A 27,449-nucleotide genomic window follows, 5' to 3' on the forward strand; every position below is an offset into this window, starting at 1 on the left:
ATATATCAAATCAGGTTTCTAAAACTTTGGTGATAGATACTGTTTCTTGGAATCTGATGACGACCAACAACATGATATTAGAATAATTCATATAGGTGGAACCGTGGAAGAACAATTATTGAGAATTTTCTTTCAGAATCTATACTCATATACTCAATGTTAACAATGTGACGTTCTTAATTTTGTTTGACATACTTTTTTTTCTTTTTTCATGAAACCGAAATTCTAACTATTCTTCTGTTTTTCTTTCTCACATGTTTTGTTTAAGCAGTTTTTTAACGATCGTTTATATCAACACACGTTAGAAAATTATTACGATATACAATAAACATGATTTATTTGTCTCTACAATAACTGGATAAGATCTAAATGTCTATGATTTACGACCCCACATGAGATTCTAATATATTTTGTGTCTTTCAAATATTCATAGTGGCATATTTTCTCAAATATGTGAACTTGTAACATTTGGAAATAATTAAATTAAAATTTTAAAATACTCCTTTGAAACATCACCTACATTGTATCCAAAGAAAATCGCAAGAAAAAAATACTTCCCAGTTTACCAAATTTATTGTAAGATCAACATTTGCAAAATAGTTTTCATATAAATAAGATGCCTGCAATCTACTTTAAAAATTAATCATATATATTATAAGCAAAGTAAAATTTTGAGTAAAAGTTCTCTCATTCATTCTTAGAGTGGCTAATTACCTTTTACCCTTCCTTATATTTTTTAAAATTAAATTTAATAAAAATTATTAAAAATCGTAAATTAATTAAAAAATTATTAAAAATTGTAAATTAAAAAAAATAATAAAAAACGTAAATTAATAAAAAAAATTGTTAAAAATCGAAATTTAATAAAAAACATTTAAATTTAATAAAAAATATTAAAAATCAAAATTTCATCAAACAATGTTTAAAATAGAAAATAGCAAAAAATTTAAAATTGGAATTTAATCAAAAAAATATTTAAAATCATATCATATATAATATATGCGAAGTAAATTTTTCGCTATAAGGTCTCTCATTCAATCTAGATAACTAATTCTCTTTTATTCGTTAATAAAATCTTTTTTAAATATCTTTAATTAATTTATTTATTTTCGTAGTTTTAGCAATTTTGCTGCCACTTTTAGTTATTTTGATAATATTAAGATAATTTCAATCAGATTATCTGTTGAGCAAGATTATCTGAAAAAAATATACATGTGATGTAGAAAATATTAGCTTAAGTTGAGAGCTATATATAAATATATTACTTTTTTAAATGTATCTTAAGCTCAATTGTGGTTTGGTTTCTACATTGGTCGGCTTTTCGTTGTATTGTTTACCATTTTTATTTTTTATAAATCAATTTTTCGTTTTTTCTATTATTTTTTCCGTTTTTCAGTACCAGTAATAGTGTTCCTCGATTATATGTTGTTGTTTTGTGTTGTCAGTTATTCTTCCTTACTTAACGTGATTAAAACCATGTCAACATATCATAAATCATCTTCATTGTCTAATGAACAGGTTTTAAGTCTTTTGTTTTAAGTATGGCTTTCTGAATTCTGTTTATTTTTGGAATAATGTAAGAGAGGCCAAATACACTAGCAGGACGCAGAGGAAAAAATTCGAAAAAGAAAACAGAAAAAGGAAAAAAGGGAAAAACGAAGTAGAAAAAAAAATGATCAAGAAGAAGTAAAAAGCAGAAGATAAAAACGGCTAATAAAACCAAAAGAAAAATAATAGAAGATGTTGAAGAATAAGAATTTAGAGAATACAAAGACAATAAAATAAAACAAAGAAGAAGGGGCAGACAGATAAAACAAAAAAAATCAACAGAAAAAACGAAAAAAAAAACCGAATGAAAAAAAATCAAGAAGTCAAAGAAGATGAATAAAATACAAGAAGAAATAGTCAAAAACAATGAAAGATAAGAAGAAAAAAATAAAGAATAGAAAAGCTAAAAAATAAAGAAAAAGAAGAAGAATAAGAAAACAACGATAATATATGAACAAAAAGTAATACAGTGAACAAGTAAGATAAAAAAAATAGTCGGATAGGTCGATGACGATGAACAAAAAAAAATTAAATGACCAATTGGAGAAGAAAAAGATAATCAGAAGAAAAAATCATAAAAAAAACCAGTAGATAGTAGAGAAAGTGAAAGAAAAAATAATAAAATGGAAGAAAACTAGAAGATGAAGAAGACAAAGTTGAAAAAGGTAAATATGGTGAAAAAAACAAAGACAAATCAGATGAATAAGAAGTAAAAAAAAATGAAGACAATAAAGAAAAACAATTTGAAAACAAATAACGATAAAAAAAACTCAAAAATATAAGGAAAAAACTAAAAAAAGGAAAATATAAACCATGAGAGGAGTAAAAAGACAGATAAGACAAAGATCTTTGAAATATGATGAAGAATTTGAAGAGAGGAAGAATAATTGGAAAAAGAGGAATAAGAATCTGTTGAAGAAGAAAAATAATAAATTAGAAGACAAAGTAGAAGAAGAAGATAGGAAAGAGAAAAAATTGGATGAAAACCTTAAAAGATAAGGAATTGGAGAAAGTAGAAGAATATGAAGATGAGGTAAAACCGAAAAACACCAGAAGAATAGGAAGTCGGTGATAACGAAGAAGACGATGAAAATGAAAAAGGAAAAGAAAAAAAGAAGAAGAAATAGAATAATAAAACATTGAAGAAGAATAAAAAAGGGAATAAAACCTGGAAGAGAAGAAAATCAAAATATGTATAAGAGGAAAAAGTAAAAGATGTGGAAAAGAAGAAGAAGACGTGAAAAAGAAAAACCAGCAGAATAAAATGTAAAAAAAAAAGATATAGAAAATAAAGAAGAAAAAAAAACAAAAAAACAAAAAAAGAAAGAAAGAAGAAAATGATAGAGAAAAAAAATTAAAAGATAAAAAGAGAAAAAGATGAATAATTTATATTAATCTTATTTTAATTTGTGTTTATTGATTTCATACACTTATTAGTATTGATTTTAAAGTTTTTAATGTTAGACAATGATTACTTTCATAAGTTAGTTTTATTTTAATTTTGTATGTATCAAATTCTTAATCTAATTATTTTTTATTTATAACATAAAATTTTATTTTAGGTTTTAATGAAACTTTTCGGTCCGCGCAAGTCGCGGACTAAACACCTAGTACCATTTATATTCACTTAAATTAAAACAAACTCGTTTAATTTAAAAAATTGAAAATCATTTTTGATAGGTGAGAAGAATTGGACCTTTGATCTCATTTACATAAATTTGATATACACTATAATTTGTATCACAAAAATATCTTTATAGTTAACGAATAAATAGAAAAAGTTTACTGCCAAATTAACACCATTTGAGTGCTACTATTATCGTCGTTATTGGCATTACCGTCACCATAATTCCACAAATACCAACGCTTCTACTACTACCATCACTATCAAATCGCAATGATGAATAGTGGCAATGGTGGTGATGATGGTAACAATAATGTATTTATTATCATTTACACATACACTATTATTTTTGAATTTAAATTATTAACAATGATGACATGCTTATATAGTTTACATACTATTGCGTGTTAGATTGCAAGATTTTTAATCATATATAAGGTTATTCCGTAGTTTTTGTTACATTGAGAGTTGTTGTACAATTTTTCCCTTGTATATCTGTTCATTTTTAATTGTTTTGTACTTCTATAATTTCCACTTATAATACCCACTAGCTTGCTTTCTTACCCAAAAAGGAATATCAATAATAGTTCGTTATAGCGTGTATGAACAAGCATAATTTTTGTTTGACAAGACGTTGTACTAAATGGTTTTTAATTATTTCAATTTGTATGAGATTAATTAACGTGTATAGCATAAAGGTCCATTTTTGAAATGATATTGTACTTACAGGTTTTTATATCAAGTCACCAATAGAAAATGCAGTACATATTATATATATATATAAATATATAACCTATCTGAGTTCGAATATGTTCTCCTTATTGTATGTTGCAACAACATTTACACAAACTAGTGTGAGCACATGAGGAAACAAGATAAAAATGGAGATCGTATCCAATTCTTTTTTGTTTTTAATTATTTTAATATCAATAGAAAAACAACCAAAAATTAATAAGACGAAAAAGGGAGAAAAAGAATAAGATAAAAGTAACAATAGTGGGGACTCGAATTCCAATTGGTGAAAATTGTCGTCCCTCCATGAAGGATCAAATTCTTTCAAACTTCAAATCATTAGCGTCTTCTAGAACCCAAGTTGTTAAAGATTCCCTCTTATTGCAAAAACATGCAAATGAAGGGAAAGAAAGTCTTCTATAAAGTAAACATAATTACAAAATTAAAGACCTATTATTTTTAGATAGATATCACAATGATCAAGTGCAACAGATGATAATCTTACTCAACAGTTACATGTGTATACACATACATTCAGGTGTAGCATGCATGCAAAAATAACGGAATAACAAAACTAACTCAATTGTTTTAAGGGAAAAAAAACGCAATTGCTTCACAACAATGTTTCTCCATTGAAATGATAGGTTCCACCAATCGAAACTACAATCCAACTTGTCCGGTCGTGGTAACAAAGAGTTAAAACAAGTTTTTATACATTAGAAATATAAGCTATAGTTTTACTTTTACGTATATCAATACGTTTATTAAATATAGAAATAACTGCAAAAGTACAGATTAATCAAGAAACAAGAGTTAACAACCCTTGAATAGATATTAAATAAACTTAGATAAGCAAAAAAAAAAAATCTGCCTAAATGGCTTCGATCGAAATCCATAGTCTTAGGCTTTAGATAGAAAATCCATCTAATTATTATTCATGTAGAAAAAAGAAAAAAAAAACATAAATTATTATTAGGACCGTGCTTCTCATTTGTTCATGCCGGTCTTTTCTTTAATGGTCTCACTCGCACCTTGTGCCTTCTGCTTCATCTGCTGTCCAGTCTATATTTTGTTTTTGTTAAAAAAAAACATAAATTATTAATTTTACTCTGATCGAAATCTCATAAATACTTGACCGTTTCACAAAAAAAAAAGTAATAAGAAAAGAAAATGGACCTCTTGCAAAGATTCCTTAGCAGATTGGGCAGCATTGGAGGCCTTGTCCATCAAGTTACTTGCCTTCTCCTACAACAAATTTTAGTTACCCCTAATTAATATTTAATATTAATCTAAGCCCTTATATTATCCAAAATATTCATATTTAAGTTTAGAAACAGTGTCGTATAGTTAAAACCTGGGTTTGGCCTTTAGCTTGGCCAGCGTTGAAGCTCATGCTCTGACTGTTGCTAGACATTTTCTGATCTTATCTTCGAAAAACAAAACTTAATTTGGTTTTTAAAAACTTTTTTTTGTAATTGTGACTTGTGAGGAAAGAGCAGTACGCGTAGAGGTTTTATATACATGTGGGGATCCCTGTCGTTACATCCACGTGGATTTTTGTGATTGGATATCTGCTTTGTCTCTTGACACGTGAATTTTTATGCTTAGTACTCTCCGGTCGGATAGGGAGGTGTTTGACCACGAGACATGCAAAACCGTTGTAGACTTGTTCCTATGTACTAATAATAGTGTAGCACTATTTATAAACTATCTTTTTGGTATCTTCATTCCTTGTAGAGTAATTGTAAATCATTTTATTTCTAATAAATAGTATCACTATACATTTTAAGAAAATATGTTTTCATTATTTAACTGATGTATGGTTTTCCAATATTCTGCAAATCTTATTCTGTTAATGTTTTAAAGATAAAAGACAAAAGTCAAAATCTAACTCGAAACACAACGAGATGAAAAAGCAAAAAAACATATTTATAACTCACACTAATAAATTTAAATTTCCATATTTTAAGCTGGCACTAAAAAGATTCAAAATTTTGAATAAAAAAACCAAACAAAATCGAGTAAAATGTAGAGAGAAACTGTTAAGAAAAGAAATGTTTCTATGCTCCATATTATTCGTTATAGCAGTTCAAAATTTTAGAATACAACAACGAAGGATGCTAAGTACCCTGGAGATAGTCTTTAACTTTTATCAGTGTATGCTAACGTTTTTCAAAAGCTTATGTCCTCAAAACCAAACGTAAACAAAAAAAAATGCAACTTTGAAGATTCCAAGCTACAAAAAAACAAGCACACTAGGCGGCTTTGTCTTCTCTTCTAACTTTTCTGTTGGCTCTTCATTTTTGTCATTATGATCTAGAGAGCGTAATAGTAACCAAGCACGAGAAGCACCAGAACCACAAGAGCAGCAGGAATTGCCCAAACCAAGTAATTATTACTCGACTTCTTACGCTTCAGGCTCGGTCTTGGTAAAGGAGTTTCTAGTCCCCTTCTGTGAATCCTATTCCTTATCTGTTTCTTCCCCTTTGAGGCTTTTTCTTCCATGGGTTTCTCCATTTCTTGATCTTCAACCTCTTCTTTCTCTGGTACAGAAGCTTCTGGAACTTCCTCAGGCTCTACAGCGTCGTCCTTCTTTGCTTTCCTCTCACGCTCCTGAAAGACCAAGACGAAGATGTCATCCTCCAAAGAACTATTATTATGAGGAATGAAGAATTAATAGGTACTTTACAAGATATTAAGTAATTTCCTTTTCTTTCTTTTCAGCTTCCTTTTGAGCTCTTATAGCTGCTTTTGCTGCAGACTTTGCCGCCTGTTTCTTTTTCCTTTCCATGGCTTGTTTGGCTTTAGCAATCTCTTCTTGCCTTCTCATCTCCCTAAGCGTAGCTTCATCAACCGGTTTTGACTCTTCCTTTAGCGGTTTTCCAAGTCCATACACTTCTTCCTCATCAGAGATGGGCTTAGTCTCCTTTGCTTTTCCAGCATCTTTAGCTTTGTTTCCAGATTCTTTCTGAGGAACACTAACATCTGGCTTTGGTGCAGAAACTGGATCCTCCTTAGGCTGTTTTGTTTTAGCCTTAGGCACAACCTCTGTTTCAGAAGGCATTGGCTTTGACGAGGGCTCTGGTGTAATCAGAGGTTTCTCTTCAGGGTTTCTCATACGTCCATCTCGGCTTAGCTGCCTAGCGTCCAGTGACGGCAAGAGTCTCTTTTCATAATCTTCTTTGAACTTCTTGTCACTGTGCCAGAGGGACATAAATTTCTCACCCTGACAAGATGACAAAGACCCAAAAATGTAAAACTATAAAGACCAAACGTGTGTAAATTCGAGGGAAAGCATGAGTTTTGTTATCAGCGATCAAACCTCAGCATGAGAGAGCGTCTCAAGGTCTTCTACTCTCTTTTGTGCAGCCAAGTCTCTAGCTTTGTTCAACACACCACGGCTTTGGTAAAAGTTTGCATTCTGCAGAACAAAACATAAATTACAAAGAGTATCTCCAAATTCACAATTCTCACACATTCTTCATCACAGAAAATGCTCGAATAGTCAGTTGCAGAAAGACAATGACAGAAATTTCAAATACCTTGGCATCACGTTGCTTTCTGATCTCTTGAATGTTTGAATAAGTTTTGTCCCTCTTCTCAGTCACAATCTTAAGCTCATCCTCTAGCACTTGTATCCCGTCTTTTGAAGCTTTAATCTTTTCACTCAGCTCACCAATCCTCGCTGAAATTGCTTGCCGCTCTTTCTTAACTCCGTCCAGACCAGAACCCATCGACTAGGGAAACATAACAAGAGCATATGAAACAGTTTCTTCTTATTTAGAGTCTAAAACCCTACAAACTCAAATCACAGTTTGCTTACCTTAACTTGATCTTGGATATCTTCTTTATGACCCAAAGACTCCTTGATCTTAGCTCTCAGTGCCGCATTAGCAATCACCTTATCCCTCGTCCCCTCAAGCTGCCTAATCTCTTTGAGAAGCTGCTTCTCCTCGTTTAACGTGTTGCTCTCATGTTGAATACGATATTCCAAGCCGCGTATCTTTCATTTGTCACCAACACAAGAGAATTAGCAACCAAGTCAAGAACAGATTATCAAACCAACATGGATAAGCACAGGATCATAATTACCATATCATTCAGCTCTTGCTCAGACGAACAGATACCAGGTCCACGAGTCCCACCGTCATTGCTCCTCAGCTTCCCAAGCGCCTGCTGCAATGGCTCCATTTCTTTCCTCTTCTCATCAAACATGCTATTGAATCCCTTACGCTCAGATTTCAACGGCTCCAAAAGATCGAATAACTCAGATTTCTCGTCCTAAGCAACACAACAACAACTTCCACAATCACCAACCAAACCCATAAGTTTAAAGAATTTATTCCAAAACTGCAAATGAGGTTTTCAAGAACTTACCCTCTTAGCTTTCAACTTCTTGAAAACTCCGGCTCGAGCACTGTTCAGCTTCTGATACTCTTGGTCAAGTTGATCAAGCTTAGCTTTTATTTTCGGGTCCTCGTATGAGCGTTGCTTGACAAAGTAGAAAGCGTGAAGCTTCTTCTCTGCAGGCCAGTCTTCAGAGACATCTTTTGGAACATCAGATTTTGATACACCAGTCTCTTCACTACTTTTGCTTGGCTCATTGTGTGAGCCGAACTTGATCGAGACTTTATCTCCTTTCCCGTTCTGCTCGGGTTTGCTCTCCAATGGCGTTGGAGCAACCTCGAATCCGTCAGAATTTCCGACCATTGTTGAAAGAAGTAGTGATTTAACTCAAAACCTCACGGAACAGAGGATTCTGATATGCACAATAACATATAAAACGTTTAGTGTTCGAGCGATAATCTATATACATCACAATCTGAGAAATCTTGGCATGATAAATCTATAAACGAATCAAATGGGCAATTTTCAAGTGTCTTAACGGATAAACAGGGTTCGATAATTCAACAAAAGCAAGAAACTTTAAGATTGCAAACTTCAACAAAAGCAAGAAGCTTTAAGATTTGTTGGAGAAACAAAAAAAAAATCCACGCCTCACAACACGATCAGGTTAAGAGCAGGATATGCATCATAGAGAAGTAAGAAATCAAAACAGAAAAAAAAAAACACGCAGATCAGAGCTGAACCAAAAAGTCAAATCGAATTGATCTCTCGGAAGTCAAATGGCAAGAAAATGAAAGAGAGGTGATGAAAACGAATTCGGAAAAATCAATAGAAGCTACAAAAACCTAAAATTGCGAAAAAGAAACATATGTAAATCGGGGAAAGAACAAGGAATGGTGCATAGATTACCGTGAAAGGGGAAAAAAAGAAGGAGAGAGAGATATGAAGATCTGAAGAAGATGATAGAAGAAGACCCTTTTAGAGAAATACGGAATTCTGGAAATATATGGAAATTAAAATCTTGAGGTTACCCAATTATATATAGGGTGATTTGCATCAATTTAAACTTTTTACTGGGAGGAGATATTTTTGGTTTAAGTGTCATTTATTAGTGACATATATCTACTAAACCGCTATTTGTCTCTACTCGTAACCTCGTAGTAAAAAAAATAAAAATTAAAAAAAGGGGTCGAATACTGAATACAGTAATACGTACTTTTAAAAATAATATAAAAATATTGGGAATTTTTTTTATGTCATTAAAGCACCTCCATTTGGGTATATATCCATTAAGTCTCTCATCAATAAAAAATATTAACATTTTTAATACAATTTAATTTGAAAACCTCATCTGAAATGTATACTTCTATAGGTGAAATATTTTTGATGTAATTTTATATTTTCAGTTTAATTATAAAAAATTATCTAAAATTAGAGAATTTCTCGTTAATACTTTTTGTAAGTAAATGTAAGAGCCTCCTTGAAACTGTGGAAAAGTCAGTTCCACAACATTTTATCAAAAAAAAGCTTCATATGATCATAAACTTTGGAGATACACTGGAACATAAAACGATGGTAAATACTATGAAGCCGGACCTTGGGTTTAATAACGAAAGTGCCTCTATTATTTTTACAACAGTCCTTTATGTAGAATTAAATCTGGTTAGTAACACAACTTTGAACAATAAATTGAATTTAGTCTAGTAAGAAAGAATTGTACATATGATGACCAACGATTAAAAATGAGTTTTTCATGGACTCTAAATTTATCTAAAATTTATGTAAAAAATAATAAATGCAAACTACCTTACCTAATTGATTGACTTTAAACGAGATAGGTAAAGTAGTTTGCGTTTATTAAAAACACGCACATTGAGAAGCTCTTTACTTTTTACATTTTCTAAGCAAAAACATTTCATGTTTCAATGTTTGCAAGTCAATGAAAATAAATCACTTTAATTCTTAGCTTTTGAATCTTTTTTAATACTCCATATCCATAGGGTTGTGAAAACATTTTCTATTTTGAAAAAAAAAAAACTAAACTCTATTATGAAATGAGTATATTTTATAATAAAAAATGGACAACTGATAATAGTGAATACTGAAGGGCGGAGACATAGATGTTCGGGCATGGACATAACAACGTTAACACAATGTTCGGTATTGACATTACATGACAATGTTAGCACAATGCTTATTGACCTAACATGTTACGTTCTTGCCCACTTTGCCACTTTCGTTTGTAAATAAACCATAACAATCAAAATTGTAATTTAACAAAAAAAATCAATCAAAATAGTATACATAATGTGCAATTGTCTGAAGGAAAAAGAAAGACGTACTGTATAATCTAGGCAAAAAAAAAATATTAAATAATCTTGGATCATTTCATGACCTAACCAATTGTCTGTAACATTATTGAGATCTCACCTTATAAATTGGGACAAAGTGTGAAATTTTTATACCAACCGACCAACCCATACATCTTTTGCATCACTTCCTAATTTTCTATCTTCAAAAAAAAAAATGGCAAACAATCTTCAAGTGCCCTTAACCATTCACCCTAAACCGGATCCAACCAAAGAAGAACAACAAGTTGAAGAAGAGGCCAGTTTGCTAGCGAGGAGGATGGCCAACGCAGCCGCCTTCCCTATGGTTCTCAAAGCCCCCTTGGAGCTCGGCGTAATCGACATCACAGCCATTTTCGGCTACGGTTTGTGGCTCTCACCTTCTGAGATAGCTTTAAGACTCCCAACCAAACCGAGCAACCCATAAGCTCCGGTTTTGCTAGACCGGATGCTCCGGTTTCTCGCCAGTTATTCAGTCTTTAAATGCCGTACTGTTGTATTAGAAGACAACGGTCAAACCGACAAAATCGAGAGGGTATTTGCAGCCGAACCGGTCTGCAAATTTCTCTTAAACAATAGTGACGTCTCGGGTTCTTTTGCGTCTCTGTGCATGGTTGACCTTAGCGACGTTTATATCAAGACTTGGTAGTTTGATTAGTATTCGCATGATATAGCACACAATACAAATTATTAAAAACAATATACTTGACTCTTCAAATACATTAAAAACCGGTTATTAATTATGAGCATGCCATCTCACTAAATCTTAATTTCTACTTTTATAACAGTCCAGGACCAATTTACTAAAGATTTTTGGTTTCACAGGAGACATCTCAAAGATATGATATTAGAAGGAAGAGATGCCTTCAGTTATGCGCATGGGATGAAAATATTCGAATATATCCAAACAGATTCGCAATTCGGTGAAGTGTTTAACAAGGCTATGTTGGAATCTTCCACCATCGTTATGAAAAAGGTTTTAAATGTTTATGAAGGATTCAAAGATGTGAAGACTTTGGTGGATGTGGGAGGAGGACTTGGTAACACACTAAGTCTCATCACTTCCAATTATCCTCATATTGTGGGTGTCAATTTCGATTTACCTTCGGTTTTAGCCAGTGCTCCTTCTTATCGCGGTACGAATCATATTTGTATTATTAACATGTACAAGAAAATTAGAAAATTGGCAGTTCTAGGGGAATTTCGTAAAACTAGTATTCCAATACAAATTTAATAATCCCACCAAGGAAAATTATTGCTATGATTGAATTTTATTTATATATTTAGTGTAGTTGGTAAGTACCAATAAGAAATGTGGAATCCAATGCAAAATTTTATGAAATTGCCAATTAGGTAGAAATGTTAAGCTATAACACACTGACATCAAGTCTTTTTCTTATACACTACAAGAAAACAATCGTTTTCCAACGGTCCACTACGACGGTTATTAAATCGTCGCAAATTTACAACGATTTTACGACGATCTTACGTCTAATTTAAAAACCGTCCTAAAACCGTCGTATAAAAAAATCGTCGTAAACTCGACGTACAATTTACGACGAATTACGACGATTATACATCGATAACGAGAGATTTGCTAGTAAATGTAAAATCGTCGTAAATTCGTCGCAAAATTACGATGAATATACGACGACTACATTTCGATGTACATATTACGACGATTGTACGTCGAAAAAAGAGTTAGGTGAAAAACATTTAAAACATGTTTACCTAACAATTGTAGATGAAAAAATTTATCGCAAAATCGTCGTAAACTCGTCGTAATATTATTGTTGAATGTAAAACCGTCGTAAAAAGTCGTCGTAAAAGCGTTGTAAAGCCCGAAATTTTCCTATAAATAGATCTTCATTCCTTCATTCAATCACAACACATCATCATTCAAACATAAGAGCATCTTCATCTTGGAGACCCATTGTAGGTCTTTTAAATTTTAGTATAGTGTTGTAAATCCTTATATATTGGGTTGTCCATTGCTGAAAACCCGAATTAAGAGTTATATTACTTTGAATCAAAGAAGTAATAATATTATAAAGTTAATTTACTTCATTCACGTGGCTAGACGTGACACAAGAGACCACCTCCTTTATTGTCTAATCAATAAAAAGAGATAGTATTTTGAGTTTATTTTCAAGATGTCTATATACGAGCTAAGAAGTTGGATGTATATGCGTAAAGATTCAGATGGGGCGTTGACAGAAGAGTTCAAGAACGGGTTAGAAATATTTATGTATCAAGCTACAAATATGGAGAGAACGAAAGATAGTGGGAAAATGTTTTGTCCTTGTTTGAAATGCAAGAATACGAGGTATACACTAACCAAAACCGTGTGGACGCATTTATTAAATAGAGGGTTTATGCCGCAATATTTTGTTTGGTATCTACATGGAGAAGGATATGGCAGTAATACTCATGGGAATGCTGGTAGTAGTAGTAATTATCAAAGTCATGTTGATATTGATGAATCGAATTATGGTCATCAGCCTAATCAGTATCAATATGACCAAAGTGTAGATCATGATAGGATGCACGAAATGGTGACTGATGCATTTCATGAAACGCATACGGGTATTGCTGTTGAAGAACCTAATGTAGATGCCAAACGATTTTATGATTTGTTAGACAATGCTAATCAGCCAATCTACGAAGGATGTAGAGAAGGCTTGTCTAAATTATCGTTGGCAGCTAGGATGATGTCAATTAAAACAGATCATAACCTGGCTGAGGTTTGCATGGATGATTGGGTTGATCTTCTGAAGGAGTATCTACCGGAGGATAACTTGGCAGCGGGAACATACTACGAAATTCAGAAGTTGATTTTTAGTCTTGGTCTACCTTCTGAGATGATAGATGTATGTTTTGACAATTGTATGATTTTTTGGAAAGACGATGATCAGCTGGAGGAATGTCGATTTTGCCATAAACCAAGATACAGGCCTCAAACTGGTGGGCGTAAAAGGATACCGTACCAACGTATGTGGTATTTCCCTATAACTGATAGGTTAAAACGACTTTATCAATCTGAAAGGACAGCTGCATCAATGAGATGGCATGCGGAACATACACAAGTAGATGGAGAAGTTGTTCATCCATCAGATGCAAAGGCATGGAAACACTTCAATATGGTATACCCAGATTTTGCTAAGTTTAAACAGAATGTCTATCTTGGTCTGTGCACTGATGGTTTTAGTCAATTTGGTATGTCTGGTAGACAATATTCATTATGACCAGTAATCCTAACTCCTTATAACCTTCCTCCAGTTTTGTGCATGCAAAGGGAATTTATTTTCCTAAGTATTTTGGTTCCAGGTCAAAATCATCCGAAGCGAGCTCTCGATGTATTTTTTCAGCCACTCATACATGAGTTGAATCAGTTATGGTATACTGGCGTTCGTACATATGACTGTTCTACGAGGAAAAATTTTACTATGCGGGCTGTGCTTATGTGGACAATAAGCGATTTCCCCGCTTACGGTATGCTATCAGGATGGACTACACATGGGAGGCTATGTTGTCCTTATTGTCTTCATCGAACTGATGCGTTTCAGCTAAAACATGGTAGAAAAACTTGTTGGTTTGATTGTCACCGGAGGTTTTTACCGGATAACCATCCATATCGGTGGAACAAGAGGTTATTTTTGAAGAACAAAAGTGTATGTGTCCCTCCACCCGTTAATTTAACAGGAGCTGATATACAGGCGCAAATAGATCATTGGAGGGCAGAAGAAACATTAACTCGTGGGGGAAACTGGCACACTCCTGCAAATATGCCTGAAGGTTATGGAGTTCATCATAATTGGCACAAGAAAAGTATCTTCTGGCAACTACCTTATTGGAAAGATCATCTGCTCAGACACAATCTTGATGTCATGCACATTGAAAAAAACTTTTTTGATAACATCATGCATACAGTTATGAACGTAGCGGGAAAAACAAAAGACAATGGTAAATAAAGATTGGACTTGCCTGATTTATGCAACAGAAGTGAGTTGCATCTACTGAGAAACGGGAAAGCACCAGTTCCTGTATTTCGGTTGAGTGCAGATCAAAAGTCAGCATTGTTCAGATGGGTTTCTTCTGACGTTAAATTTCCTGATGGGTATGTCTCTAATCTTTCCAAATCTGTTGAGAAGGGGGTAAAGTTTGCTAGGATGAAAAGCCATGACTGCCATGTCATTATGCAACGATTATTTCCATTTGCATTTGCTGAACTCTTGCCCAAAAACGTCCATGAAGTTATTGGAGGCATTGGTGCTTTTTTCGGGATCTTAGTACACGAACATTATCAGTTGATGTAATATCACAACTGGCATTGAATATTCCAATCTTGTTGTGCAATTTGGAAAAGATCTTCCCACTATCATTTTTTGATGTTATGGAACATCTTCCTGTTCATCTCCCATACGAAGCAGAGCTCGGTGGACCCGTTCAGTACAGGTGGATGTATCCGTTCGAGCGTTTCATGAAGCATCTTAAAGGTAAAGCCAAAAACCTAGCTAAAGTGGAAGGCTCAATTGTGGCGGGAAGCTTAACGCAAGAGACTTCACACTTCACTTCATACTATTTTGCACCGAAAGTACGAACACGCAAAAGAGCTAAGCCGGCGCCTATGTCCACGACGAAATGGAAGTGCGAGGTCGACGGCGACAAGGCCAAGCCGGCGCCTATGTCCAATACCGTCTGGCGGGGCCTTGTCCAGTACTGGTTGGATCCGCACAACTAGACTACGGCCGCCAAGTGTTCCAGATCTAGGTAAGTCGTAGTTAATTTCAATAATATTTACATTATTTTTTTTCTTATAATAGATTCTAATCAAAATATTTTTCATGAACGCTACTGACGATGCGGGAAATTGGAAGAACGTCCCGCACACTTCCGGCCAGATTCCTTTTGCCGGAAGACGGCTTATGATGGTAAGTAAATTAAAATCATTAATTTTTTTGTTTTCAAATAATTAACTCTTATTTCTTGATACTAATTAATTTTTTCATTTTGATTTTGTAGGTCGAAGATAACGGAGGAGAACTTCCTCCGATGATGAAGGTTTTCGCCGAGACGCATAAAAAGTGTAACGGCGAATTCACGGATCCTCAGGCGGAGGAGATCTACAACGCCGCTTGTGCGGTGATCGAGGAGCGACAGACGCAGCTGACTCAGCAGGCGCGTCAAACGTCTCCCGGAGGTAGCTCGGTCCAATCGACCCCGGCGCTGACGGTGGCGGAGATGGACCAGATCTTCGAAGAGGTAATTTTAATTACTATTTTTAATTAATGTAACTTTAGTTTTAAATTATATTTCTAACCATAATGTTTTTAAATATTTGTAGGTTGCCCCAAAGAAAAAGGGGCGGATATTAGGGATTGGGTCCATCCGTGATACCCCGAGAGCTACGGCGACTGGTCACGTCCGGGTCCCGGATCCGGTTATCCGCCAAGAGATCGATCAGATGCGGATCCGGTACGAGACGAGGATTGACCAGCTTTACGGTCTATTCGAGATCATGGGAGCCGACAACCCGGTACTCATGGCGCAGTTGGACAAGCTGCGGGCTGATGGGGTTGTCGGATCGTCTGCCGCCGGGTCATCCACTAGGACGCAACCGCCGGTGCAGACGGACGAGGAGATGTTCTGATCTCTCGGGGTTGAGCCTCCTAGAGCCGGAGATCAGGCGCCGGCGGAAGCATCAAACCGAAGACCCGGCAAGGAACACGTCTAGGATGATGGGGAGGAGGCCGGTGACGGGATCGACGGGATCGATTTAGATTTAGATTTAGATCTGTAGGGTTTTTTTGTAAATTACAATTAATTTTAATTTCAAATTTTCATAAATTTTAAATTGTAAATTATTTTTTTATTTAAATTTAAATTCGAATTATTATTTTTTTTTAATTTTCAATTATATTAAACGTCGTATAATCGTCGTAATAGATTTATTCAAACCGTCGTACATTCGTCGTAAATATTACGACGAATTTACGACTACAATGTACGACGACAAATACGACGATTATACGTCTGAGCGTTACGACGATTTTACGACGAAATGAAGAAATACTTTACGATTGATTTACGACGATTCATGCGTCGTACATTTTACGACGATCTTACGTCGACCATTAACGACCACTTAACAACGGTCTAGGCGAAGACCAAGTCGACGCAATTCGATGTAAACTCGTCGTAAACTGTACGACGCATTTACGACGATTTTGTTTCCCTCGACGTTACGACGAAACAAAACTGTCGTATATTATACGACGATTTTACAACGATTTGTCTATTACGACGATGACTTTACGACGATTTCGAAATCGTCGGTAATCCGTCGTAATGGCCCTATTACGACGAATTAACGACCATTTCGGCCGTTGTAAAATGATGTTTTTTTTGTAGTGATAAATCTATACATGTGGGGTTTTGATTCTAAGTAATATTGGTTTCAGGCGTACAACATGCAGCGGGAGATATGTTTACAAATATTCCGAATGGAGATGCTATTTTCATGAAAGTAAGCCCTACACATATATATCTCAACCGATAAATAATTACAAATTTGCATACTGAAGTTATATAATAAAGTATAATTATAATCTCAAATCATAACAGTAGATCTTACATGATTGGACGGACGAAGATTGCATAAAAATCCTTAAAAACTGTTGGGTTAGTCTTCCGGACTATGGAAAACTGATCGTAGTGGAAATGGTTACACCACTGGAAGTGAAGAGCGGAAATATATGTTCAAACATTGTGTTTGGTATGGACATGACAATGTTAACACAAAGTTCGGGTGGTAGAGAAAGATCTCTTTCTGAGATTGAAAATTTAGCACATGCATCAGGTTTTTCTCGTTGTAAAATCGTATGTCCAGTTTATCCATTTTCCGTCATCGAAATCTATAAATAGATTCCACAATTACCAGTAATACCCACATTTTCCTATGTTTGGTATGTGATCTGTGCAGTGTCTTGTTTTTATATTTTTACGTTTGTCATAATGTTTTAATGTCTACGTTGTGTTGTGTTATGAACCGTGTGAAAGGGTTTTACAAAAGATTACTATGTCGAAACAATAATTCTCAGTCTAGTAAAACGATTGTTGGGGTTGATTTCATCATTTTCCGTGTGATCTAGAAAAAGCTTAACAAACAAACAAAAATTTAGTATTTATAAATTATAAAACCAGTAACATAAAATTTAAACATGGATTTTAAAAACAGAAACAAGTAACATTTGATTTGATTTGGCTTGACAAATCCTTCAAAATAAAATAAGAAACCAATAACCCTATTACATTGGAACATATCCAACCTTCTCTGAATAGTAGCTGCACCCTGCATGCATTAAGATTAATCTAAACATTAATAACGAAATCGAAAAGATGAAAAACTGAGGATGAAGAGAGGTATGAGGGTTTTTGTATGTATCAAACCTCCATGTCCCCAATCTTGTACAAGTACCATTTCTTCCTTTAGCCGAGCTTGCTCTTTCATAGCTTGAGCTTGCCATTAGATGATAATCAACGTAAGAAGATTTGTGCAAGTAACCATATTATTATATGGCAAATGCGCACAGCAAGATTTCATAAACGATACTGATCATTCCGCTTTCCATTGATCGCTTTAGAGCTATCACTTCTTCTTCCTTCTGAACCAAAAAGTCAAATCGAATTGATCTCTCGGAAGTCAAATGGCAAGAAAATGAAAAAGAGGTGATAAAAACGAATTCGGAAAAAAATCATTAGTACGTAGCTACAAAAGCCTACAATTGCGAAATAGAAACATTTGTAAATCGGGCAAAGAACAAGGAATGGTGCATAGATTACCGTGAAAGGGAAAAAAAAGGAGAGGGATATTGTGAGACCCCAATCCCGCTTTTCTTTTGTGGAATTAGACGGATCGTCATTCAACTGTGAGACTTCGATTCCGTTTTCCAATTTAGAGAACTAGACGGATCAGTTATCAATTCTTACTTTTTTAATGAATTCAACACCCTTAATTTATGCTCGTGAGTCCAACATCCTCTCTTTAAGTCTATTGGTTCAATGTCTTCTTTTTAGGCCCGATAGTCCATTATTGTCTGACTGTCGGTTTATCAGTTCGGGAGGCTCATAAAATTTGTTTACGATCCCTGCAATCACCACGTAATCTTTCTCCGTGTTTTGTCTTCACTCACACAGTACCATGGATCACTTCCCGGTAGGTTACCTATTCTGAAATTGCTCCAGCTTAAGCACCTTTAATTCTGGAGTTCTCTCAAGATCAGTGGTCGGTGTGTTAGTCCGGGAGGCTCATAAGACTTGTCTATTGTTTCTGTAACCACCATATAATCTTTCTCCGTGCTTTGTTATCATTCATACGATACTGCAGATCATTTTGCTATAGGTCACCCAACTTAAAATTGGTCCAACTTAAACATTCTTTATTTCCAGAATTCTTTTAAGACCAGTATCCGAAAAAATAAGTATATTTTGATGACATAAATAACTAAATAAATTCTTACAAACTTCTTCACATATACCAGAAATCGAAAAAATATAAATCTGAAGAAGTTGATTGAAGAAGAAGACGTTTTAGAGAAATACAGATTCTGGAAATAAATGGAAATTAAAATCTTGAGTTTACCAATTTTACCTATCCCTCTCTCTAAACTTTTTACTGACGAGATATTTTGTTTACTATTCATTTATTAGTGACAGATCATACTGTTATTGGTCTCCACTCCACATTAGGGGTACAGTTAAAATAGACTATCATAGTACATAATTACATTAGAAAAAAACGGTTGAATCTGAATAACACTTACAGTAGAACCTCTATAAATTAATATTCGATAAATTAATAATCACTATAAATTAATAAATTTTGCTCATCCCAAGTTGGGCCACTGTAAAAATCTAGCAAATTCGATAAGATAATAAGATAATAAAGTTTTTTGAAACCCCTATGTAAATATATGGTCCCAACAAAAACATAAATTAATAATTATATAATTTTTTGTAAATATATGTAAATATAATTTTTTTAAATATGACTAATGTGTTTGCTTTTAGTTAAGGTTGAAATCTCATTAGATCTTATTTCTCTAATTATTATATCAGTAGTTTTTATTAGTGTTTTATGATATACATTCAAAATTTTTGATGATTTTTTGATGTGATGATTAATTTTCTTACCTGTAAATGTTTTTAAATGTATTGTAATGTTATCTTCAATTTTACCATCAATATACAGATAGTAACTATAGTTTTTTTTATAAATTTTAAACTTATGAATATGTATATTTTTACATGAATAATCTAATATGGTATTAAAAAACTATTTTACTATGATCATTGTTAATCATAATTTATATTACAAGATTTGTTAAAATTTTAAAATATAACATTATTCTAAAGATTTTTTTTTAAATTATTAGTTGAAAGCAAATTTTCTTTATAAATTAATAATTAATAATTTATAGTATAAATTAATATCACGATAAATTAATAAAATATCATAGTCCCGACATTATTAATTTATAGAGGTTTTACTATTATATAAAAAAAAACAAAATCAAGGAAGAAAATTAAATTTATTTTTACTTGTAAAACACCTAAAAGTCTTCAAATACTTGTGTTCCAAAAAATTCACAAGTTCCAGAAATCAGCTAAAATAGATTATGATATTTGCTTGATTATTATGACCACATGTCACACATTTTTTTTGTAAAGCTGTAGTCGAGATTTCTGATACGATTGATTTTGTTTCAATCTCAAAGGACACCTGGTCTCAACTTAATGAAATTGAATAGGACACCTGGTCTCAACTTAATGAAACTGGCTAATTGAACGAACATCCTCTCGCCTACATGGCCGTTTTGGCTTATAAATTAACCATAACTATCAAAATAATAGACATAATGTGCTGAAGAAAAAAAAAAAACAAAAGACATAATGTTAGCTGAAAATCTAATCTTAAGTTATTAATTAGCCACCTAACGAAATGTCTCTGACACCATTGAGATTCTCCCTATAAAAAGGCACAAAGTTTGCAAGAGCCCTCCAAATCAAACAAGAACAATGGAAAACCATTTTGGAGTGCCCACCACAACCATTTACTCTAAGCCTAAACCTGGTCTAATCAAAGAAGAACAACAAGTTGAAGAAGAGGCCAGCTTGCTAGCTAGGAGGCTTTCAAACGCAGCCGCCTTCCCCATGGTTCTCAAAGCCGCCATGGAGCTCGGTGTCATCGACACCCTAGCCAACATAGACGATGGATTGTGGCTCTCACCTTCTGAAATAGCACTAAGACTCCCAACCAAACCTAGTAATCCCAAGGCTCCGGTGTTGCTGGACCGTATGCTGCGGTTACTCGCTAGCTATTCGATCCTAAAGTGCCGTAATGTTGTGGTAGAAGATAGCAGTCAAGCCAAAAAAATCGGGAGGGTATATGGAGCCGAGCCTGTATGCAAGTTTCTCTTAAACAGTAATGATGGCTCAGGCTCTTTTGCGCCTCTCATGATGATGAACCTTAGCGATGTCAACATTAAGACTTGGTACATTTTTTTTTTTGGAAAACTAACACATAAAATTATAGTTGATTAATCTTTTACAACAATAAACCATTACTATGACCATCTCACTAATTAATCTGGTTAACATTTACTATCAAAAGATCAATTTGACAATTTTATTCAACAGGAGACATCTCAAGGATGTAATACTAGAAGGAAGTGATGCATTCAGCTCTGCTCATGGGATGAAACTATTCGAATATTTGCAGTCGGATGAACAATATCGTAAGATATTTAACAAGGCTATGTCAGAATCTTCCACCATGGTTATGGAGAAGGTTCTAAAAATTTATGAAGGATTCAAAGATGTGAAGACTTTGGTGGATGTAGGAGGAGGACTTGGTAACACACTAGGTCTCATCACTTCGAAGTATCCTCATATTATGGGTATCAATTTCGATCTAGCTCCGGTTTTAGCCCATGCTCCTCCTTATCCCGGTATGAGTCATGTGATTACATTTTGTTTTGTTTTTTTTTTGTCATATATATATATATATATATATATATATATATATATATATATTATAGGTAGAAAATTAGCAGGTTTGAGGAAATTTATCACTACTCAAAATCCAATACACGTTTACTATAACTAAAAATTTCATTTTTATTCTCTTTATTATGATTGAAAATTTTAATTACTGTAGTTTTAATTATCAATACTTATATGCCTCTATCTAACAAGAAATTTTGAAAGAATAGGAGTTTGTAAATATTTCCAACAAAAAAATGTTAAGCTTGATTATTATTGTACGCATTAATCTTGCTGTTCATAAAACGTGACATCAGGACAGTTTCTTAAGTTTCGTAAAACTGTTGTTAGGTGTAAAACATGAAGCGGGAGATATGTTTATAAGGATTCCAAAAGGGGATGCCATATTCATGAAAGTAAGTCATATGGTAATTAATAACATCTCAACCAATAAACAAATACAATTCTGATTTTGAAGTTCTGAAGTCATATAACATTATGACAGTGGATCTTACATGATTGGACGGATGAACAATGCGTACAAATTCTTAAAAACTGTTGGAAAAGTCTTTCCATAAATGGAAAAATGATAATTGTGGAAATGGTTATACCAGAAGAAGCGAAGAGCGGAGGAGATATATGTTCGAACATTGTGTTTGGACATGACAATGTTAACACAATGTTCGGGTGGTAAGGAGAGATCTCTTTCAGAGTTTGAAAATATAGCATATGCATCAGGTTTTTCTCGTTGTGACATAGTATGTCCAGTTTATCCATTTTTCCTCATCGAAATCTATAAATAGATTCGACAATTACCAATAATACCCCCATTTTCCTATTTTCTATATGATTTGTGCAATGCTTTGTTTTTATATTTAACGCTTGTCAATTGTCATTATGTTTTTATTGTCTACGTTATGTAATGTTATGATCAGTGTGAATGGGTATAACAAAAGATTGTACTTCATAATTTGTATACGTCTAATAAGATAATTGTTGAAACAAAAACAATATCATGCTTAATTGCTCATGTCTAGGAAACGAAAATCTGGTTTTTCTGATTGCCATGTTACAAAGTCTGAGTCTGGGAGCACAATTTTAGGATTTGTGAGAGAAATTGTTAAAAATCTCCACATTACATTGGAACATCTGGATCCAACCTTCTCTGAATAGCAGCTGCACCCTGCAATGCATTAAGATTAAACCGAACATCAATGACGAAATCGAAAAATGAAAAAAATGAGGATGAAGAGAGGTATAGAGTTTTTGTATGTATCGAACCTCCATGTCCCCAATCTTGTACAAGTAGACCATTTCTTCCTTTAGCCGAGCTTGCTCTTTCATAGCTTGAGCCTGCCATTGGATGATAATCAACGTAAGAAGATTTGTGCAAGTAACCATATTATTATATTGACAAATGCAAACAGCGATGATTTCATAAACGATACTGACCATTCCACTTTCCATTGATCGCTTTAGAGCTATCACTTCTTCTTCCTTCTGCTTTTCGCGTGCTTCCTGCATCTCTAGCCTAAAAACAAGCACAAACAAAAACAGAGAGATCCTTTTTCTAAGTATTACTATGTATTGTTGTGACTCATGATGTAAAAGTAAGAATCTTTAGTTACCGGCGTTGTTCCTCGTCATTGAACACAGTTCGTTCACTCTTCCCAGCTTTCTTCAAACCCTTTTTCATCTCCTTCTCCAACTTACGTCTATAGTAACCATCAATGTCATAGTATCTACAAGATTCAGATAGATACCGACTCAACAACTTATCTTTCACCATAATAAAAACAACTACTCAACAATGTTTTACGCATATTGCATCCACAAGAAAAAGAAGCTTACTTTTTGGAAGTAAATGTACCAGTATTGTGATCTTCCATGAAACTGTGGAAGAATCAAAACATATTGATCAGAAACTAAAAGACCATATAAACATAAACTCTCGAGATTAAATCTAAATCACAGTACATACTCTTTAAACATTTTCTTCTCTTCCCAAGGTGGCAGGCTTTCCAAGTTAACCTGTAGGAGCAGACAGACAACCAAACTCAATTTGCTAAATTTTAGATTAATCGATTAAGACTTATATAAGGCTATAGAGAATGATAAATGTACCTCTTTTACTTCAAGCAACCATGCTGTGAACTCTGGTCGTTTATTCCTAACATATAAGCAATCAACAACTTCAATATCAAACTGTAATCAAGATTTCAATCTCCACAAAGACTCAACATTGTATAGCTCTATGTCAGAGCTCAAGATCTTCCAAAAAAAAAAAGACAGAAACTCTACCACATATCAGTTTCTCTGATGATTCCATACTTTCCCCATGATTCAGTGACGGCTCCTCTCTTCCCTTTCTCAGATTTCTTCTCCTTCTTCTTCTTCATCTCTTTTCTCTTCCTATCTCCATCAACTCCTTTCTCCTTCCTCCTCTTCTTCTTCTCTTTCTCTCGCTTCCTTCTCTTCCTCTCTCTCTCTTCCCTCTCCCTTCTCTTCCTCTTCCTCCTCCTCCTCTCATCCTCACTCTCACTCTCCTCAGAATCCGAGTATTCCGACGAATAATCCGACTCGGATTCCGATTCCGAATCCGAGCTGCTACTCGAATCATCATAGTGTTTCCTACTTCGTCTGCTCCGAGATCTCCGATCAGATTTCCTTTTCCCTCTCGATTTTCTACTCCTACGTCTCTCTTCCTTCTCCGATTCGGACTCGCTACCACTTTCCAAACCCGAACCTGAGTCAGACTCTTTGCCGTCTTTTGATTTCCTCTTGGATTCACGGCGACTCACATCTTCTTCCTCGCCGGAATCCTTTCCGGCAACGCTCGGTTTCCTCCGAGAATCTTTTGTTCTGTTGTCTCTATCCTCCACGTCGACTTTTGCGTTCTCCGGCGGAGGTCGGTCGTGGTCTTTTCCCATCTCCCTAAATCGCCGGCGAGCTATCTCGACCCTGGGAGCGTTCGAAGGTGTAATGAAACGTTTATAATCCCAAAGGATTGGGCTGTGACTGATCCAAACCCATCATAAAAAGTGATTGATCCAAGCCCATTGTAAAAGTGGTTGATCCAAGCCCTATAAAAAACATAATGGCGGAATGGCGAAAAAAAACCTGCGAAATGAAATAAGCAATTTAATCACTTTCTGTTTAATGGATTTTTTTTTGTATTTTTATTAAGAAAAACGTAGTTTTTCACCGCTCCTTCGCAGTTTCGGTTTGGATTATGAAATTTCAAAACATAATTTTTAAACTGCGTTTTCGCGTTTTATTTTTCATTTCGCAAATTTTTTTTGATTGGCAAAATTTTAAATCGCGTTTAAAAACACAATTCCACAATTCCGCTTCCGCAGATTACCAATGACAGTCAAAATATAAAATTATTTCGATGACACCGTTAATTAATTAAATAGACATCCGTCAAAGACTTATGGTGTTTCTGCAAGAACATGATAAATATGGAGAAATTGCCGCTAATTACATTGAAGACATTGGAGATCTCTGCATTTGTTTCTGTCAACAATGAGACATTTTGTGTGGAGACGAAACAAGTATCCTGGACCCAATATATATCTATACTTCTCAATCTGCCTCATTTTTTATTTTGTTTTGTTTTTAGACTAATTGTAACATCCTTGAAAGTTTACTTAATGAGACTGTGTTTGGTATTTGGCTTTTGTTTTCCAAGAGGAGAGCTAAATTAACAAAAAAAACGACAATATGTTCATATGTTTCTGTAGCATACAAAAAGGTCAGGGATATACATGCACAACTATGTAGAGTATAGTTCAGGAGGTACAACAAAGACAATAGGCCTGCCACTATTGACTTTAATTAATAATTACATACAGCTCTTTGATCAAGCAAGTTATGTACAACACAGACTGCACAAAAACTAGAGCTAGAAGAACTAACAACAAGTGACTCAGAACAAAAAAAGACAGAGGAGAATGCAGCAGAGGAAGAAGATTGATACCCGATGCAGAGATTTCTCTAGCTGCACCATTCTCTGGTTGGTGTTCTCGTTGTTGGATCGCGCGTATTGGTAAGGACGAGCTAAAGTGTTTGTAAGTGTTCCAAATATCCTCGTGTAGACCATGTCACCAAACATTCCTATAACCGGGTACAAGAAACTCATCATGACTGCATTGGCGAGATCAGTGGATGATTCCGTTGCAGCTAAGCCACCGTAATGAAGACGAGGAGACTGAGCTTGATGGTGATGTTGCAAGCTCGGGTTGAGATGTGAAGCTGGATGGATCAGACTGTTTAAAGGAGACGAAGCCGGTCTTTGAGGAATCATCGTGGTTTCTGAATCAGAAGAAGAGGAAGAAGACATGCCTCTTCCGTAAAGAGGAACTAATGAACCGATGGAGATGTTGGATTTGCAGACAGGGCAGTTTTGCTTTTGAATAATGGAGACAGGAGATGATTTTTGCACATCTAACCATTTGTAAATGCAAGGCCAGCAGAAAAGATGACCACACAGAGTGACGATTGGATCGTGTGCCGTTTCGAGACAGATGTTGCAATCGAAACAGCCGGTTTCGTTAGAGTTGACTTCTGTTGGGACCGTGATGTGATTAGGCTTTTGTGTCAGTACAAAACCATCACCATGTGCTCGTTGCGCATCGAATCTGAAGAAGTTGCCTTCCATAGGGGTTAGTAAGATCCTGATTCAGGGAAAACACAATAAGGTCATAAGCTAACTATCACTCTCACTAAACGGTATGCATAATATGCACAGGACTCTACGAAACGAATAGCCATAAAACATTTGATATTGAAAACAACACTAATCCACTACAGAGACGGCTTTAAAGTTCAAAGTAAAGATACAGAGTTAGGTCACGGAATAGCTCACAAGATGCAGAGATTCACAATAGAGTCATGATGAAGAATTCGTATATCTAGTAAAGTAAAGTCCAGAACTTTATGAGAACCCAACAGCAGAGAAAAAAAAACTCTTGAGAATGAAAATAGAAAGTTATGTCAGTGAAGAGCTCATAAGAGGCAAGAGATTCATCAAAGGGAAGCTATATCTAATAATCATACAAACTTAAATGCCTATCTTGCCTTTATGAATTCTGTGAAATGGTGATTTTTTATCATCTAACTCAGAATCTGATGAAAATAAACGAGATGTTAGAGATAAGTATTCCATAAAGAAAGAAAAAAAAGCCATTGATTGATCTGATTTGACTAATAATGTCGAAAGATCAAAAATTCTAAGCAAGTCAATCACAATGCAAAAATTATGTCTGAAAAAACTTCAGATTAGGGAACCAAGAAACTTCATTTACGATTCCAAGCATATCATTAACGATGAAAAAAAACAATTATTTCTCCTTTTTTTTTTTGGTCGAAAAAAACCAATTATTTCTCCTAAATCCAGAAAATTGGAGGGTTACCAATCGGATGAGAATGGATGCGGATAAATCCTCAGATGAGAGAACTCACCGTGTCGGAAATGAACGAAGAAGACGACGATTATACCGCGAAGGAGAAGGCGGAAGAAGAGGAATCTCAAAGGGATTCGAAGATTTTGAGAGAGCAAGAGGTAAAGGTGATTTCCACGTAGGCTTTTTAAAACGATGATCGATAATGATGTTGATGTTAGTGACGACCACGAACACGATAATGATTGACGACTTGTTCTTCGTCTTTTTAAGATTAGTTTATACCGATATTTTGACAATATAATCCAAGATATTATGAAAATAAATATTTTTTTTTTCAGTAAGGAAAAAGATAATGCTAATCCTAAAATCATTTTCAGCTTTCCCTGCAAATCTCTCTAA

General features: G+C 34.4%; 4 protein-coding genes and 2 pseudogenes across 5 annotated transcripts; 2 read left to right on the forward strand and 4 right to left on the reverse strand.

Annotated features, from left to right (window-relative positions):
• Positions 1 to 4,699: 4,699 nt before the first annotated feature.
• On the reverse strand, positions 4,700 to 5,393 carry LOC18016988 (stress-induced protein KIN2). Its single transcript, XM_006401595.2, has 3 exons — positions 5,259 to 5,393; positions 5,081 to 5,149; positions 4,700 to 4,966 (listed from the first exon to the last, which is right to left on the reverse strand). Exons 1-3 carry the CDS (start codon positions 5,316 to 5,318, stop codon positions 4,892 to 4,894), a joined length of 204 nt encoding a protein of 67 aa, XP_006401658.1. The 5' UTR covers positions 5,319 to 5,393; the 3' UTR covers positions 4,700 to 4,891.
• A 627-nt stretch (positions 5,394 to 6,020) lies between these two features.
• Positions 6,021 to 9,238, reverse strand: LOC18017740 (proton pump-interactor 1). Its single transcript, XM_024156230.1, has 8 exons — positions 9,161 to 9,238; positions 8,282 to 8,663; positions 7,997 to 8,185; positions 7,728 to 7,907; positions 7,447 to 7,641; positions 7,227 to 7,325; positions 6,612 to 7,130; positions 6,021 to 6,517 (listed from the first exon to the last, which is right to left on the reverse strand). The coding sequence occupies exons 2-8, from the start codon at positions 8,612 to 8,614 to the stop codon at positions 6,221 to 6,223; spliced, it is 1,812 nt and encodes a 603-aa protein (XP_024011998.1). The 5' UTR covers positions 8,615 to 8,663; positions 9,161 to 9,238; the 3' UTR covers positions 6,021 to 6,220.
• A 1,539-nt stretch (positions 9,239 to 10,777) lies between these two features.
• On the forward strand, positions 10,778 to 17,523 carry LOC18017742 (annotated as a pseudogene).
• Positions 17,524 to 20,727: 3,204 nt separating this feature from the next.
• LOC18017743 lies at positions 20,728 to 22,445 on the forward strand (annotated as a pseudogene).
• A 149-nt stretch (positions 22,446 to 22,594) lies between these two features.
• LOC18017744 (vicilin-like seed storage protein At2g18540) lies at positions 22,595 to 24,598 on the reverse strand. The gene is made up of 8 exons (XM_006401600.2): positions 23,944 to 24,598; positions 23,767 to 23,812; positions 23,624 to 23,673; positions 23,494 to 23,535; positions 23,271 to 23,384; positions 23,095 to 23,173; positions 22,924 to 22,995; positions 22,595 to 22,825 (listed from the first exon to the last, which is right to left on the reverse strand). Exons 1-8 carry the CDS (start codon positions 24,570 to 24,572, stop codon positions 22,778 to 22,780), a joined length of 1,080 nt encoding a protein of 359 aa, XP_006401663.1. The 5' UTR covers positions 24,573 to 24,598; the 3' UTR covers positions 22,595 to 22,777.
• An 837-nt stretch (positions 24,599 to 25,435) lies between these two features.
• LOC18017745 (E3 ubiquitin-protein ligase RMA3) lies at positions 25,436 to 27,275 on the reverse strand. 2 transcript variants are annotated; one of them, XM_006401601.2, is made up of 2 exons: positions 27,109 to 27,275; positions 25,436 to 26,321 (listed from the first exon to the last, which is right to left on the reverse strand). In XM_006401601.2, exon 2 carries the CDS (start codon positions 26,303 to 26,305, stop codon positions 25,574 to 25,576), a length of 732 nt encoding a protein of 243 aa, XP_006401664.1. In that variant the 5' UTR covers positions 26,306 to 26,321; positions 27,109 to 27,275; the 3' UTR covers positions 25,436 to 25,573. The 2 variants fall into 2 exon arrangements, with proteins under 2 accessions (XP_006401664.1, XP_024011421.1); XM_024155653.1 differs by having other exon boundaries at positions 27,060 to 27,216.
• Positions 27,276 to 27,449: the final 174 nt, after the last annotated feature.

The sequence above is a fragment of the Eutrema salsugineum genome, unplaced genomic scaffold, assembly GCF_000478725.1.
Source record: "Eutrema salsugineum unplaced genomic scaffold, Eutsalg1_0 scaffold_2, whole genome shotgun sequence".
NCBI lineage: Eukaryota > Viridiplantae > Streptophyta > Magnoliopsida > Brassicales > Brassicaceae > Eutrema > Eutrema salsugineum.

Excerpts from the sequence above, each read along its gene's own strand:
- LOC18016988 (XM_006401595.2), bottom strand. The coding sequence starts at position 5,318 with ATGTCTAGCAACAGTCAGAGCATGAGCTTCAACGCTGGCCAAGCTAAA. Across the intron at positions 5,150-5,258 it reads AAGCTAAAGGCCAAACCCAG|GAGAAGGCAAGTAACTTGAT; the intron begins GTTTTAACTATA and ends AATTTGTTGTAG. Across the intron at positions 4,967-5,080 it reads CTAAGGAATCTTTGCAAGAG|ACTGGACAGCAGATGAAGCA; the intron begins GTCCATTTTCTT and ends AACAAAATATAG.
- LOC18017744 (XM_006401600.2), bottom strand. The coding sequence starts at position 24,572 with ATGGGAAAAGACCACGACCGACCTCCGCCGGAGAACGCAAAAGTCGAC. Across the intron at positions 23,813-23,943 it reads ATCAGAGAAACTGATATGTG|GAATAAACGACCAGAGTTCA; the intron begins GTAGAGTTTCTG and ends CTTATATGTTAG. Across the intron at positions 23,174-23,270 it reads AATGACGAGGAACAACGCCG|GCTAGAGATGCAGGAAGCAC; the intron begins GTAACTAAAGAT and ends GCTTGTTTTTAG.
- LOC18017740 (XM_024156230.1), bottom strand. The coding sequence starts at position 8,614 with ATGGTCGGAAATTCTGACGGATTCGAGGTTGCTCCAACGCCATTGGAG. Across the intron at positions 8,186-8,281 it reads AGAAGTTGAAAGCTAAGAGG|GACGAGAAATCTGAGTTATT; the intron begins GTAAGTTCTTGA and ends TGTGTTGCTTAG. Across the intron at positions 6,518-6,611 it reads AAGCTGAAAAGAAAGAAAAG|GAGCGTGAGAGGAAAGCAAA; the intron begins GAAATTACTTAA and ends TTGGTCTTTCAG.
- LOC18017745 (XM_006401601.2), bottom strand. The coding sequence starts at position 26,305 with ATGGAAGGCAACTTCTTCAGATTCGATGCGCAACGAGCACATGGTGAT.